The following is a 14,944-nucleotide window of genomic DNA, read 5'->3' on the forward strand; positions in this document are numbered from 1 at the left end:
GAAGCTAAAGCTGGTAAGATGAATGGGTTGGTGAGGCATTGCTTCCTGTGTTACCAGTTTGTTGATGTTATGTGGCTTACAACATGTTAATCTCTATTTGTAATTGTTAGTATACCTAGTGAGCAGGCAGGATTTTTTTTGTTAAAATGAAAAAATAAGTCACAAAATATTAAATATAGCTTTTTAATATATGTAAGTAGTACGTGTGACCTGCTGAGAGACCAGAATACTCTGTGTTACTACATAAGACATGGCAAAATGAGCACTTTCTGCCCTAAGCAGTTTATGAATTAGATGTAAGATGAAATTTTCATAATGATAAAAATTACATTTTATATTACATGACATTTTCTAAGTTTTCTGTGAACAGCAACTACCTAATCTTCCTTCCTATTGTTTTTATGCATGTGGTATTTCATAGAAGACTGGCAGGTCATACATTCATGCTAAATATATTGATCTCTGACTAATCTTTGAGCACTAGGATACATGTGCTCCCTCTCCAGCATTTTGGTGGTGTTATTTGACAGAGTCTTGGATTCTACATACTTGTCTCTAGAATGAGATATCACTAGAATGAGTAAAATCAGAAAATAAGTAGAATTAATCTAATATATCAATTGCTTCTAGACAGATAGTGTTTTACTTACCAGGCAATTTCTGTCTGTAGTTTGAGAGCTCAAAATTTGAGATCCATTGGTGAGTTTGAATGGGATACCCATTTTACTTGAAATGTTTCTATTTCTAGGTTGAGCATCCCAGTGAGAATAAATGTGCTAAGATAGTTTTAAAATTTGCATCCTGCTTAATTTGATGGTTTCTTTACACATGGCTGTTTTCTCTTGGCTTTTGGGCTATGCTTTTGCACTTATTCACTGGAATATGTGGAGACGGCAAATAAAAGGTGGGATTAACACTTGTTAATTCAATTAACAATTATAAATAATGTCATAGAAACATTTGTGCAGTCTTTGCCCAGGTTGTGCGTAAGACTGTTTTCCTAATTTACTGGTATTCAGCTTCTAAACCTTGAGAAACATCGATGTGTTTCGTGGCCTGTGATTCCTCCTTTCCCAGCTCCCTTACCAAAACTAACATAATACTGTTAGCATGATAAGCAAGCTTTAGAGAGGGAAACTAGGTTTATGAATGTTTGACTTGCATCTCTCAGGAAAGACACTTGTTTATTGCCTTTAAAATGTACTGGTTTGATGAATAAGCTGAGTCGAGAATGAAACAAAACTATGTGAAATCGAATTAAGTGGGAATGGTCTGTGTGCTGGTGTCAGCCAGTGCTAGAATTGTCAGACTAAATCTGCTATGTTAGTGAGGCACAGATAGGAAAAGAGCTTTTTCAATTCAGAAACAAATAAGGTCTCACAAAGATATTGTTGTCTATAGCTTCATAGTTGCATATTGTTTGGCTTTTAAATTCTTTGAGCTGTTAAACAAGAATTTTTCCTTTCATAGTGCAGATCGACCAATAATCTGCACTGAGATAAAATCCCTGGATTATTCTCACAGTGTTAGTACATTGGTCCAGGCCTACTTCTTCTGTGCATGTACCTACACAGTGCTTAAATGTTATATGCACGTAGTCTGAAATGCCTCAAGTTACGCATGGGTGTTAGTAGCAGTTATACTGGATGCTGCATCAAAGCCCTCTTTTTGTCAAAAACATGGGAATTTGGTGGGCTCAGACTTGTGCACTAAAAACAATAATTAGAGCTGCAAGACAAAGTTGTGTCTGATTACTGTATGAATGGATTTGGTTATTTAAATTTGGTTATTGGCTGGTTTTTTTCTGCTTGTTTACAGGTTGCATGGCCGATACCATGAAATGGCACCAAACGTTGTGCCCATGGACTATACAAAGGACCCAGATGTTAAACTACCTATGCAGCTTATAATAAATATGCCTGAGCTAAAGGTATCACTTCTGACTGCTTATAAACTGTATCTTCTTAAGTTATGTAACTAATCTGCCGGAGGTTTTTGCAAAGTGAGTTTGATATCCTGAAACAATGTGGCATGCTGAAGTCTTCCCCTTCCTGTTACTATTCAAGGGCAAAACCACCCCAGAAACTGGAAAATATTTAGGTGGATGTCTTTTTCGCAGAGATAGTTGGGATAGATGCTCAAGGAAGTGAGTAGGAAATAAAATTAAATTTAGCAATCTCTCCACTTTGTACATATTGATCCCTTAGAAGCCAGTGGGATCTCTGTGTGAAGAGCTGGTTAGAAATCAGAAGTTCTTATCTCCAGTGTGTTGATAGGAAATTTGCCAGAGGTGTGCAGAACATTGCTGATCAAAACTAAAGATTTTCCCCTTTTTTTTTCTCAGCTGCTAGAGCACAATAAATATTATTTTTCTTTATTATTATTATTTTCATTTTTCATGGAATCATTACATGATAGGAAGTGGAGATACCATCCATGTAGCTACAAATGAGAGAAGCAGTAGGCATAAAGCAATCAGTGCAAAAACATTGAGACAGTATTTGTTTTTATTATTTTATCAATTCAACAACTGAATATGGTTTTAACAGGACAAATACAGATTTTTAGCACTTATTTTTTAAACAGTTCATTGAATTATGTTGTCTATGGTTTTGTGGTCTATTTGTCTTTTTCACATATGCAAATTAGTTCACATCTGTAATTTGCTATCATGTAGAAACAACTATATGTTAACTGTGATAGTTGCATGAACTATTATTAAAATTTTTAAGAGCAATGCCATAAAAGACTTTAATTGATGGCCTTCCACTTGACTTTAATGATTTAGAAATTCTTCCTTAGTATTGTAAGATATCAAATATTTGGGAAAAAAAGTACAGGTATAAGCAGTGCTTTAGAAATTCAGTTGGGGAGGAGGTTAGGCCAACATAAAGTGGAAAATATTTGAATTAGATTTCAAGTTGAAGTTCACAGAACTCCTTGTTCCTTTAGTACCACACTTAGTGCATGTTTGATTCTAGGATAATACCATTTATTGAAACGAAGAAGGACATTTCACTTTAAAGAATGTTTGTTAAAAAGTGTTTGACTGGCATTTCATAGAAATGGAAATATTAGGGATTAAACACACATGAGTGTTTAATTCAATAGAAGACCTTTGAAAAATTTTCATCCTTCAGTTATGACTGTGATTTATCAGATACTTATGTACAGCTTAGAAATTTGGGTTTCTGAAGAAACTGGGAAATAATTTAGATTCTTTTTGATGCTAAGCATGTGATTCTTCAGCAAAATCGTAGCGTATGTGTATACTCTTTCTAATGATGAGCTGGCCCTGTAATAAAGTAGATGAAGATGATGTAGCTAGCTTAATTCCAAAATTACACATGAAAAAATAATGAAATTATAACTTTAAAATTTCATAAATAAAATGCAAGAAAAACTTTACACATTATTAATTCTATCATAAAAGCCATAAATGCCACTGTCACCAGCATAGCACATCTATATTGACTTAAACATCTTAATAGTTAAGGGTTTTAGTAGGGCTGTTTTGCTCATGACCTTCCTTAATATTGCATAGTATAGGAATAAAATTAGTATATATCTCACTACTGGTTAAATAGTTACAGAATTTAAACTTGTGATAAGCTATGAGTTGTGCCTAGAAATTACACAATAGTTCTTTCATCACCTGGTTGAAAGCTATTCAGCCTTTTAAGTCCTAAAGCTACATAACCCAACCCTAATTAGAAAGCCTGCTCCAGGTTAGTTTAATATCAGCTGTGTGCATGTTCCAAGTATGTGTCCTTGACTGCCATGGGTATGAGTGTAATTCCCTCCTCTGCAGCTTGCAAAGTTGACCTTCCTAACTCACCTCAAATAAAAGGAATGGCGTTTAATAAATCGTGCAGGTACCGTAGTTTGAAAATATTCTCATCTTTGCCCATTATGTTACACAGTGTGAAGTAGAAACAGGATATGGAAGTAGTGTAATTCAAGGTTTATCTATGAACTTTTAGTATCAGCAGCATTCAAGAAAACATTATTTTTCAACAATATGATGTGTTTAAATGTATTGACATGTCTATGAAAGACCCTAAATTATGTGCCTGTATACTTAATGATGAAAAAAGTGCATCTAGAGACGTATTCATGGGACTTGAAAATAGAGGGTATAAAGATATTGCTGAAAAGTTCTTTTCAGTTCATTCTATTGCATGGTTAACCATTCAGATAATATTATAAATATTTCACATAAGTTTTGTATAACATAAATGTTTGTATTATTTTTTTCTTATTATACAAATAAGGAAATTAGGCAACAGGCAAAATTAACAATACTTTGGAAAAATGCCCTGTATTTTAGTAACCTCAAATTGACTCCAATTGGGAGATAGCAACAAAGATTTCAAACTTGATTATGTAAAATTAGGTTTACGATATAATTAGGCATCAAAATCAGTAGGCTGTGAGAAGTTGCTAGCACAAGCAGACCTAATTAGGTGCTTAGCCTGTATTCTGACGTATAGTGTTAAATTACTCAGTGGAGCTAAAAGTTGGAACACTTGCTCTAAGTCGTCTTTGTCCTACCTTTGAGATCATGGGATCAGATGAATAATACCAACAGGTTAATAGAGAACAAGTGTGCACTACTTTTCCCAAGGATAAGGAAGTATTGCATGAAATTACAGACAGACAGCTGACATAATGTGTGAATATATTGAGGAACTCATTGCCACATGACATTTTGGCAAAGACAGCATCAGTCTTCAAAAATTAAAGTGCTTTTATAGATCAGAATTCCACAGATTGCTATTAAGTTTTATGATCTGGATGTAATATCTAATTCAGAAAATCCCAGAAATGCTCATTGCACTAATCTCAGAATATACTATGGAAAGATCACTGTGTATATCTCACCCTTTTAAGTTCTTGCCTTATCTGCTACTGGTTCCAGTTAGAGGTAAGGCTGGTGGGCTGGATGGACTGATAGTTATGTCAGTTCCAATATTATACTTTTTTTTCCCCTTAGAAGCAATCCCTAGATCCTTTGCATTTATTCTTAATACCCCAGTGAGATTTGTCTGAGATGATTTAATTAAAGGACCTGCCCTTAGCAGTTACTAGAACCAGTCATTTGAAGCTTAGCAGCTAGTACAAAAGGATTCTTTATCTTGAAATAGGAATATTTGCCAGACTTACTCAAGCACTGTCATGTTGGATGGACAGCTGAATATAAAAATGCAAATTAGTGTTGTATGGAATACAATACAACAAAAATTACTAATGATCTTACCTACGGAAATATAAAATAATCTAATCAGTTTTTTAGTAGCTGGCAGGATGAAATAGCACGGACTTCACAAAGTCTAAATACACGGGAGCATCTTGACATATTCTGATTGTTTTCAGCCATCTGCTATTTTCGCTTCTGCATAAATATTGAATTCTTATCTTTGTGATAAAATGTATCATCCTTAAGGGTTTTTGATTAATTCATCCATTACCGCAAGTAGCTTTGTATCTCTCTAACATGTCTGCAACTCATTCATCACTGTAGCATCTTAGGTGCTTGTGCTGGCACTTCCGATATGAACAATCAGTATTCCTTAAGTTTTGTGTTATTAGCTCTAGGATGTTGATAGCGCAGTATGAAATTCTCTAGCTCAGTTTTGTGACTCTGAAGAGTGTAGCTGCCAGGTGGCTGATAGTTGCTTTGTGAAAAATCAAGGTTAAGTTCAGAAATGAAAGTGAGAAACAATAATCACACACATTATTTTTTGCATCAGTGATACAGGATTGAACACTTAAGGAACAGCTCATTCTATGAAAACCTTAGAGGTGAGAGACTGCTATATTTACAAGACAGCTGGTCACTGAAGCTGAGATATAAACCAGAAATTCTATACTGGAACATGATTAGATTTTGAGATACAGGAGCACATCTCGCTACCTTAGCAAACTTAGGTGGTAATGATAGTAGACTTGCTAATAGAATTCTGTAAGTAAAGTGGATCATAATCTATCTTCTTGTACCACATCAAGTCTCTGAGGCTTTCTGACCCTGCTTTAGAAGATATCTCCAGGGTAATGAAACTTGATTTTATGAAAATAGCAGGACAAAATTCAGTGTCAAATTTTATAATAGTTCTCTCCCAAGTCTCATAAGGCTGTGGAAGAACCTTAGAAATATTGCTGTCAAACCACTTATTTTATTTCAGGAATTCTAGCAGTTCATAGAGTGCTTTCAATAGCTAGTGAGCTTGTTTCCAGTGAAATATCAGAGAAGACTAGATCTTCCTGCATAACTCTTTCAAAATATTAACACTAAAAGATATTAAACTACTGCCTAGGATCTCAGTTATAAACTGGGGTCAATCTTGGTCATGGAGCATTTTGCGATCTCCTGTGCAGATGGTGGGGAGGGGGAGAGAGTCTTTTCCCTAGAGTTCATTTTCCAAGCAATCTAGGTAGTAAGTCCAGCTCATAGACTAAGAAAAAAATATCTTGAACCTTTGCAACTTGACCAGACTGCTAAATAAATTGTTACGGTGTTTTCTTTCTTCAGTAAATTTTCATCAAGTTGAAGACAAAGCCAACATTTAAATCTTAAAATAGAAACAAATGAACTAAATGTCTACTGACTTTTAATAAAATTAGTGATAATTTCAATGCACCTGGCTTTTTTCATATACACATTACATTTCTAGTTACTGGCAATGTTGAGCTCAATACCACTGCAGATTCTGACAAATGGATAGAATCAATAATGCACTTTTCTAAATTAGATTCTGCTACTATACAGAAGGATCTTTACCTCATGCATTAATGTTTTGAGCCAGGATTTCTGTGTTTCAAAGAAGAAGAAAAAAAGCTGATCGTCACTCACTTTAATTAGTAATGAATTATTCACTAACTCATGATTCCTAAAAGTTGAAAGTCAGGACAAGAAATAAATAAATAAAGAAGGGGCAGATACTTTAAGTTGATTAGGTCTACCATTACACTGAAGTTAACAGAGCTAGCTTACTCCATCTGTTTCATTGCAGTCTCTGTTTTCTAATTTTGCTAATCTTGGTTACACAGGCAGCAGTCTAATAAATTAGCGTTAGGGCATATGGGCACCTGTGAGATTGAAGCAATTAATATTGCAAAATTGTAGCAATGATGTGGGCTCTTCAGTATGAGACCACGTAGAAAGCAGAAGTGATTTTATTTGAAAACAAAACTGATTTCACTCACGTTATCCCCGTTGTTTCCATAGAGCTAGATGTGGGAATGTAACCTGATGACAGAGATCATGTCTGATCTGTAGAAGTAGGTGGGTGGCCATCTTTGTGACACGTATGTCCCTAATTGTCAGAATCTTCAAATTGGTGTATGGCCTGTCTCTGGCTATTGTAGTGTAGAGCAATTCTTCTGTCAGGAGTTGGTCATAAAAGGACTTCCTAGAGGGGAACCATTTTTGTTTCATTCACTTTACAGTCTGTTGCTTTCTTTTTTTGGCTCCCGCAGTAACTTCATTGATCCTCGCAGGCCTTGTCATTAGCTGCAGTGGTGAGTAAGGTAGTTCATAAATCCACACACTACTGAAACAGAATGACCAGCAGGCACAGGAATCAGTCAGGAGAAAGGAAGGACACACAGGGAAAAGTGAATGGATCTCACATTTCAGAACAAATGCTAGCACCTTGGTTTTGGTAAGTTTAAACATGAATGCATGTGAGTTGCTTCAAAAGAAAATGAAAACACTTCTTACAATTTTAAGAGGATAGAATTTTAGAAGTAATTTCAATAAGTCCTCAGTTTCAAAGCTTTCCATGTAAAGGGCAATGACACCTGACAGAGCAGGTTGATACTCTTCCCAAGCCCCCACCCCTGCTCTGGCCAATCTTTTCCTGCAGCTCATCCCAACTTCCTTGTCTCTGCATCCTGTCAGTTGTTTCTAGTTACAAGGGGATGTTTTACCCCTTTCAGACCACTCCTCTTGCTTCTCTGAAGCCCCCTTTTAGCTGTGTGTCTCAATCAACTGTATGCCCTCCAAGTGTACTGAGAGCCATTTTCTCTTCAGTATTGTTTATGGTTTCCTGCCATAGTTAGTGAATCAGGTTTTGTTAAAATGCCTTATATTCCCATAATATACTACTACGTTCTGTAACATTTAAGCAATTCCTTATGCAATCAGCATCTTGTGTTATTTGGCTGTTGTGACCATAGTGCAGCCTTCAGTAAAGAGGTGAGCTCAATGCTGAACTGACTTAGATTTCTGCTTTTTGACAGAAGATATAATTAGTTTTTTTAAATGTAAACATACCAATTTAGCTGTATCTCAGCCTTGGTTTGTGCAGGGTTTTCTTAATCAGTACCCTGTAGGCACTGCAGAGAAGTTTGACATGAATATAATCATCCACACATGAAGAAAAAAATAAATTGATTTTGAGTAAGAAGAAAAGGAAGAAAAAAAGCCCACAAAGAAATGTGCTTTTATCTGCTCCCGGGACAATTTGCTGTTGCACTACTACTTATGCTTTCCTTCCAAAGCACCAGCCTCTCCTATGGAGATCTGGTAATTAATAGTTTAGCCATTTTTACATTGATGTTTGTCTGATAAGAGTTCATTTCTAATTTTTTTAGGAGTAACTCCTGAAATTTGAGAAAAGTTTGCTTCTGATCAGTTCTGATTAAAGCATCCAAAGGACTTTGGCTTTCAGTAGTCTGCAAAGCAGACTGCTTTGTGTGTTTAAATATCTTCCCTAATGTCAGTGGGGACTTATGTCCAAATACAAAAGAGAAAATGATCATCACGTTTCTGTGGATATAAAAGTGAGAAACATTTTATAATGACTGTCCAGCCTCTCCAGCTTAGTTATCTTGACCTGTCTTACAGATGCAACTTCTTATTTCCAAAATGCAGTCAGCTTGTGAAAATAAGATACAGTGCTTTAATTTCATCAAGCTGCTAAATGGATAGGGCAAAAGGACAACACAGTGCTTTCCTAGAGCCTGTGATGAAACCTGGAGGATGGGAAAAATAAGAAGTGACTTGGTAAGACCTAGCTGCAATCTCAGGAATAAACCCTATAAGAGTTTCTTAGAAAACTAATGATTATGTTTTCATGTATGGTGTTCTAGGCCTGTGTGTTGGAATAGATGCCACATGACATTCAAAAATGCATAGGAACGCAGTTACCCGAGGAGAAAAAGTGATCGTTAAGATGGATGGCACATTTAGGAGGATTATCTCAAGCCACTACAGCAGCATCAATCTGCAAAACAGCAGAGTTTTAGCTGTACCAATTCTTTATTGTTTCTGTCTCCCCTCTCATTTTTATTGTGAGAGGACAGAAAAAGCTTTTTAACAAGACGAGTAGAGTACTTAAGGGAAAACAATCTAGGAAGGAACAATATCATTTTCCCCTTCACTCCCTTCCCCCATGGCTTTTCCTTTAAATATGATGGAACCCTAATCTGTGCTCTTTAGAGTAGAGGTAATGAAATTACAGAAAGGATGTGAAAAGTATCTGTGAAGGTAAGCTAATACTTTCCATTGTGTAAACCAGAGATATAGTGCCTGAAGTCACATAATATGAGAAAGTTAAAGGAAAAAAATCAATATGAGGAAAGATTTTATTTTTCATTTAGGTTTTAGAGATCCATTTGGTAAAGAGTTACTTAAGAAGTATCCTTAGGTCCATTTAATTCATCGTTACTTCATCTGTATTTTCAAGATCTCCGACATGCAAAATAGATAGTTCGTCTTATGCAACGGCAATATACTTATTCAGTCAGAGAGATCATGCCTAGCATTTCTAATGCAGAAAGTCCCGGGTCTGATATTTGCTGCTGATAGGGATATTTGCATCTGTGTACTCCCTGTTTGTTACCCAATGCTGCCTCTAAGATGTCAGGAAACAACTGTAACCATGACATGTAGTTCTGATGATGTTTGTTCCAAAGAAAGCCATATAGTATTTTTAGAAAGAAAATAACTTTTTTACCATGTTTTCTCATCCACTGAGATATTTAACATTCTCTAATATTAAACATTTAACAGATACATCAATTTTTTAATGTACTTTTTAGGAAGAAAGTGGACCTTTTTCATGTATTTTAGTGCAACAGAATCTTACTTTGGCCTATTAATCAGCTGACAATTTGAAACAATAGAATCAATTGTTTTCCACTGAGTGTCTGTATGTATGTTCATACCACAAACAGGCATATTTCCAAGCACTCAGATAGTTTAGCCTTAGCAGTACCCCTGATGCACATCTGCTATACCTCCTCTGCACATCATGCACATGATGTGAGTTTTTCGCAGCCATCTGGCTAATTCTGGCGTGTTGTTTGTCATCCTGAGGCTCTTGAGAGATGTGACCCTGCTGCTCTTCTGAGCCTGTTGTCTTTTTTATTTTCAAGAATCCCTCTTTTCTACTCTATTTTATTTCTTTTTTACTTTGGCCTGGTTTAGTCTTCATCTGAGCAGTGAGCTCAGCCTTACATATTCAGCTCAGCGCACAGTGAGCTTATTAATCCCCTACCCTTTGAAATCTGTAGGTGTGCTTCCTATTGCACAATTACTTCAGTCATTGAATCCTGCAGGGGAATTTGAATTTAATATTGACTACCTTAATGGGCTGTTATTTGAGCCTATGGCTCTGTGGTCCCTACTTCACCTATCCGTTAGAACAGCCTTATTCCTGGCCAGTATCTCAGCCAGAAAGACTGGAGACATCTGGGCATTTAGTAGAGCTTAAAATCTCTGGTCAAGGTTACTTTTTTGAATTTTGAATCTTGATTGTGTCAGGGAATTATGCTTCCAATGTCTCTTTCTCAGATCTCACCCATCCTTGGAAGACTTACACACACTCCTATGGTTTGTCGTTAGATGGATATTTGCCTTTTGGCAGACTCCGACTGATTTCTACAATGGAAGTAGTCCAGGACTGCAAACTGCAAAACCCAAAGACATCTCGTTAGATAGTCTTTGGGTGACTGCTTTGTTATCGTTAAATAGAAACCTCCTGATAGAATCAGGTATGCTGTCTGAGGATGTGAATGGCCAGTATAGCTTCTGTGGAGAAAGTGTCTTAATGTTCCAGCTGGGATGGCCATCAAAATCTGTTCTTAAATTAGCCAGGTGACATGACTGGCCAAAGGTATGTAGGTGTGGTATAGCCTCACGTTCCACTTAGAGAAATTAAGCTTTTGTATTTTATATGTTACGCTTGTCTTTTAACAAGAATCCTTAAGACTTTTTCATTATTTTGAGGCTGTAACAAAATGTATCTTACATGTGATCTCTGTGTGGGTGACAAATTTCATTATGCTTCCAATTCCCCCTGTGATTTCTTTATCTTCAGCTCTTGTTGTAAGCTGCTGCACACCATTTAACAGTTGTTGAATTTCACTTCAGAGGCAGCTGCATATTAGTAGTAAGTAACCCAATTCTTGTAAGGTACTTTATGTTCCTTTAACATGAAGGATACTACATAAATATAAAACATCAGTCTGTTCACATAACTCTTCTTTATACGTACTGCTTATTTTTATTTTTTTTTAGTCTCCACAGGTATGCAGAAAATGTGTTCTATAGAGGCGTATGTTCTGTGTGAATTATCAAGAAAGAATTGAAGTAAACTGAAAAATAACATTTTCTGGTCATTTACCTCTCAAATATAGCTGTTTTATGAAATTTAATTTAAAATAATTGGATGGTTTATGAATACCTGTTAGCTAATTAAACTTAGAGAAAAAAAGAAATGGATATATTTGAGCTCTGAGCTTGCACAATACTGCTTCTTTTAAAGCCAAATAAAATGCTGCATGCATATTAAAAATTATGAATGTGATATGCCACTACCAAAGCTATTTACATTTATAGGAGATCAATATGTGAATCGGTTCTTGGCTTTAGTTAAGATCTGTAGCTTTGATGAGATGCTGCTCACAGCCCAAATGATGTTTGTGTGTTTTATTCGTATTCAACTGAATTGAATTTATTTTCCCAGTTTTATAGACATAGCTACAAATTAATCTTGGGTTTTTATATAGCTATGAGAAAGATGGTGTTTTGTTACTAGAGGGCTTTGTACTAAAGCCTTTTTTCTTATGCTTGCTTGTGTGTTTATGGTTTTAGAATAAGACTTATTCAGAGTAGCCTTGACACCCACTGGGTTAGTAGGGTTCTAGAAAAGGATCATCTCCTGCGGAGAAGAAATGTCATTTAAAACACTGGAATTTGTAGTCAGTTCAACCAGAGGTTGGAACATTGATGTGTATCAGAGTGATAATTACTTTTCTACAAGATTCTGCTAGGGTGTGACACTGCATCCTTAATGAACAGACATGGTTTGTTTGATGATTGATGGTTCCACATCAGTCCGGTGTGGAATGCAGATATTTACTTTTTAAGGTGGTTTCATAAATAATATTTGTTCTTCCAGCCTTCAGCCAGGTGCCACCAGAAGTATAAAGACCCTGTTTGTTTCACTGGCTTTCCACCTTGGTCTGTTTTCTTCCCCTCCCATCACCTCCTGTATGTGCTAGCTTCTTAATGTAGGAGCTGTAACCCTCCTGACCATGTCAGTCTGCTGCCCTGTCAGGAACCTGCTATGTGCAAATGATCTTCACACTTAGTACTACCTTTACCCTAACATTTTTAAAGCACATGCTCCGCACAGGAGAAACGAGCTGAGCACTGGTTTCGAGAGAATGAATAACAATGGAGACTGGAATATCTGGGCGAGAAGAGGTACTATGCAGCAGCATGTTCTGCTGACACTTTCTGCTAAAGCACGCAAATGTAAGTTTTTAGATGCATTTTGGAAGAAAAAAGTTGTCTTCAAAGAGCCAACCATGGACTTAAATACTCATGATTATAAACAGGGAGTCTGCGGGGGTTTTTTAATTTTCCAAATACTAAAAAATATGTATATATCTCTGGTTTTCACAGGAGAATCCCTTCAAGGAAAGGATTGTGGAATCTTTCTCAGAAGATGGAGAGGGGAGCCTCAGTTTCAATGATTTTGTGGATATGTTTTCTGTGCTCAGTGAAATGGCTCCCAGAGAGCTTAAAGCAATCTATGCCTTTAAGATCTATGGTACTGTATTGGGATGCTTTTGTATGCCCTTTTTTGTTTGAAGGAAATGAGTATGAGAGTTGTTGGTGATCTGTTCTTTGGTTCTTTTATTGCTTAGATTTTAACACAGATAACTTCATTTGTAAATCAGACTTGGAAAAAACCCTCAATAAGCTGACCCGAGAAGAACTAACAGCAGAAGAAATCACTCTAGTTTGTGAGAAAGTGATAGAAGAAGCTGACATGGATGGTGACGGGAAACTAGGATTTGCAGATTTTGAAAACATGATTTCCAAAGCACCGGACTTTCTCAGGTATTGTTTTAAGAAAAAGTCTCTTGCATATTGTCAGGTATTTTTTTAGTATATCACTGTGTAGTGTAATACAAGGAATGTCAGACATAAGTACTTTACCAGGGAGCTGACTAGAGGAGGACTTCTCACCCTAACTCAGTTTACTTTTCTAGACCATATTCCAGTTCTCTTCTAACTTCAAGGCTAAGAGCTCAATGACTTTGAATTATCTCTTCTCCCCCCCACCCCCCCCCCCGCCCCGTTTGTTTGTGTGGTTTCTTCAGGAAAATATTTTCAACTATTATAAGCTGAAATTCATATTGTTCTCAAGCCTATAGCAAATATCCATGCTGTGTAAATATTGTGTACATGTTACAAATATACATGGAAACACATTGATTTTTTTTGTGCTGAGAAGGTGAGAGCTAGAGGACATTACAGTGGTACAGTTCATGCTGGTAGTAGAAAATCAATTAAAATGATTAATTCCTGCAGTCTTTCTTTGTTTCACTGTTAATCATGGGGTTTTTTATAACTGATATTTTTAATTTTTGTTGCTGAGTTTCTACCTAACACTCTGTAGAAAAAACCCAGCTATCTAAAGACAGCTTTTCTTGCAAGTTTCATATTTAGAGACATTTTGAAAAGGAAAATTATTTTTTACTTTACTCATTAATAAAACATTCTACATAAACGTATAGTTAAGGCTGTTAAGTAATACAAGGATAGACCTTCTTTAAGAAATTACGGTGAACCAGCCAGCAAAATAAGATACTCCCAGAATGGGAGGAGTTCGTATTTGAATTTTGACTCCACTGGCAGAGTAGGCTTGAATCTAAAACCTAGGTCTAATTTCTCCCCAAATTTCAGTTGTCTGGGTTAACTATGTCTAATTGTAAATGCACGATAACATGAAAAAGTTTGGGGTTTTTTTTTTTTTCATAATCTTTGTTCATACACATTGTTAAGTTGGTAGTGTTGCTGTTTGTCTGGTGATAATTGATAATAACAGATAAGTTCTAATATCTGGGAAGATAAATAATCCAAGAATTGTCTGGACTGCATACATACAGTATGATTGTAAGTTATTTGGGGAATGTTGGAACAGGCAAATTCTAGTTTCTGCAGACTTGTGTCTCCTGATTAATTGGCTGATATCTGAAAAGGAGTTTAGTTTCCATTTTTTTTGCAGCAGTTAAGGCACGAAGACTGGTTCATCTATGTAGATCTTCTGATGTCTGGAAAAGTGTGGAATTATTTTGCATCTTTCCATGAAGCAGAACACTTAAAGACTCTTTTACACAGCTGCCTGTTTGTAGGAAATTGTTAGAAACTTAATCATCTTTCAGTCACATGTTGAATTCTGCCAAAGGATTCAGAAGTTACTGGGAAGGATTAAGAAAGCACAGTCAGACTGATTGAATAAACTGTATTTTCATAGGAAATAAGGCTAAACACTAGGATAGAATTAAGATAGACCAAAATTTGGACTGATAATGATACTGGTTTTTAAGAACGTTTAAGTGTCCTGCAGAACACAGAATGGTTTCTTTCTTTCATAAATAAAATTTTGAAGGAAAGACTTTATATCAAAATGATTCTACA

The 14,944-nt window shown here is 36.0% G+C and overlaps 1 protein-coding gene across 4 annotated transcripts in view; it reads left to right on the forward strand.

Annotated features, from left to right (window-relative positions):
- CIB2 (calcium and integrin binding family member 2) overlaps positions 1-14,944 on the forward strand; it is a 49,721-nt gene that overhangs the window by 29,072 nt on the left and 5,705 nt on the right. For all 4 annotated transcript variants that reach the window (XM_054836246.1, XM_054836248.1, XM_054836249.1 and 1 more), the window contains 3 exons: positions 1,819-1,930; positions 12,920-13,067; positions 13,165-13,360. In XM_054836246.1, the coding sequence (XP_054692221.1) occupies positions 1,819-1,930; positions 12,920-13,067; positions 13,165-13,360 (456 nt within the window). The remainder of the gene's footprint in view (positions 1-1,818; positions 1,931-12,919; positions 13,068-13,164; positions 13,361-14,944) is intronic.

This window comes from Grus americana, chromosome 10, assembly GCF_028858705.1.
Source record: "Grus americana isolate bGruAme1 chromosome 10, bGruAme1.mat, whole genome shotgun sequence".
Classification (NCBI taxonomy): domain Eukaryota; kingdom Metazoa; phylum Chordata; class Aves; order Gruiformes; family Gruidae; genus Grus; species Grus americana.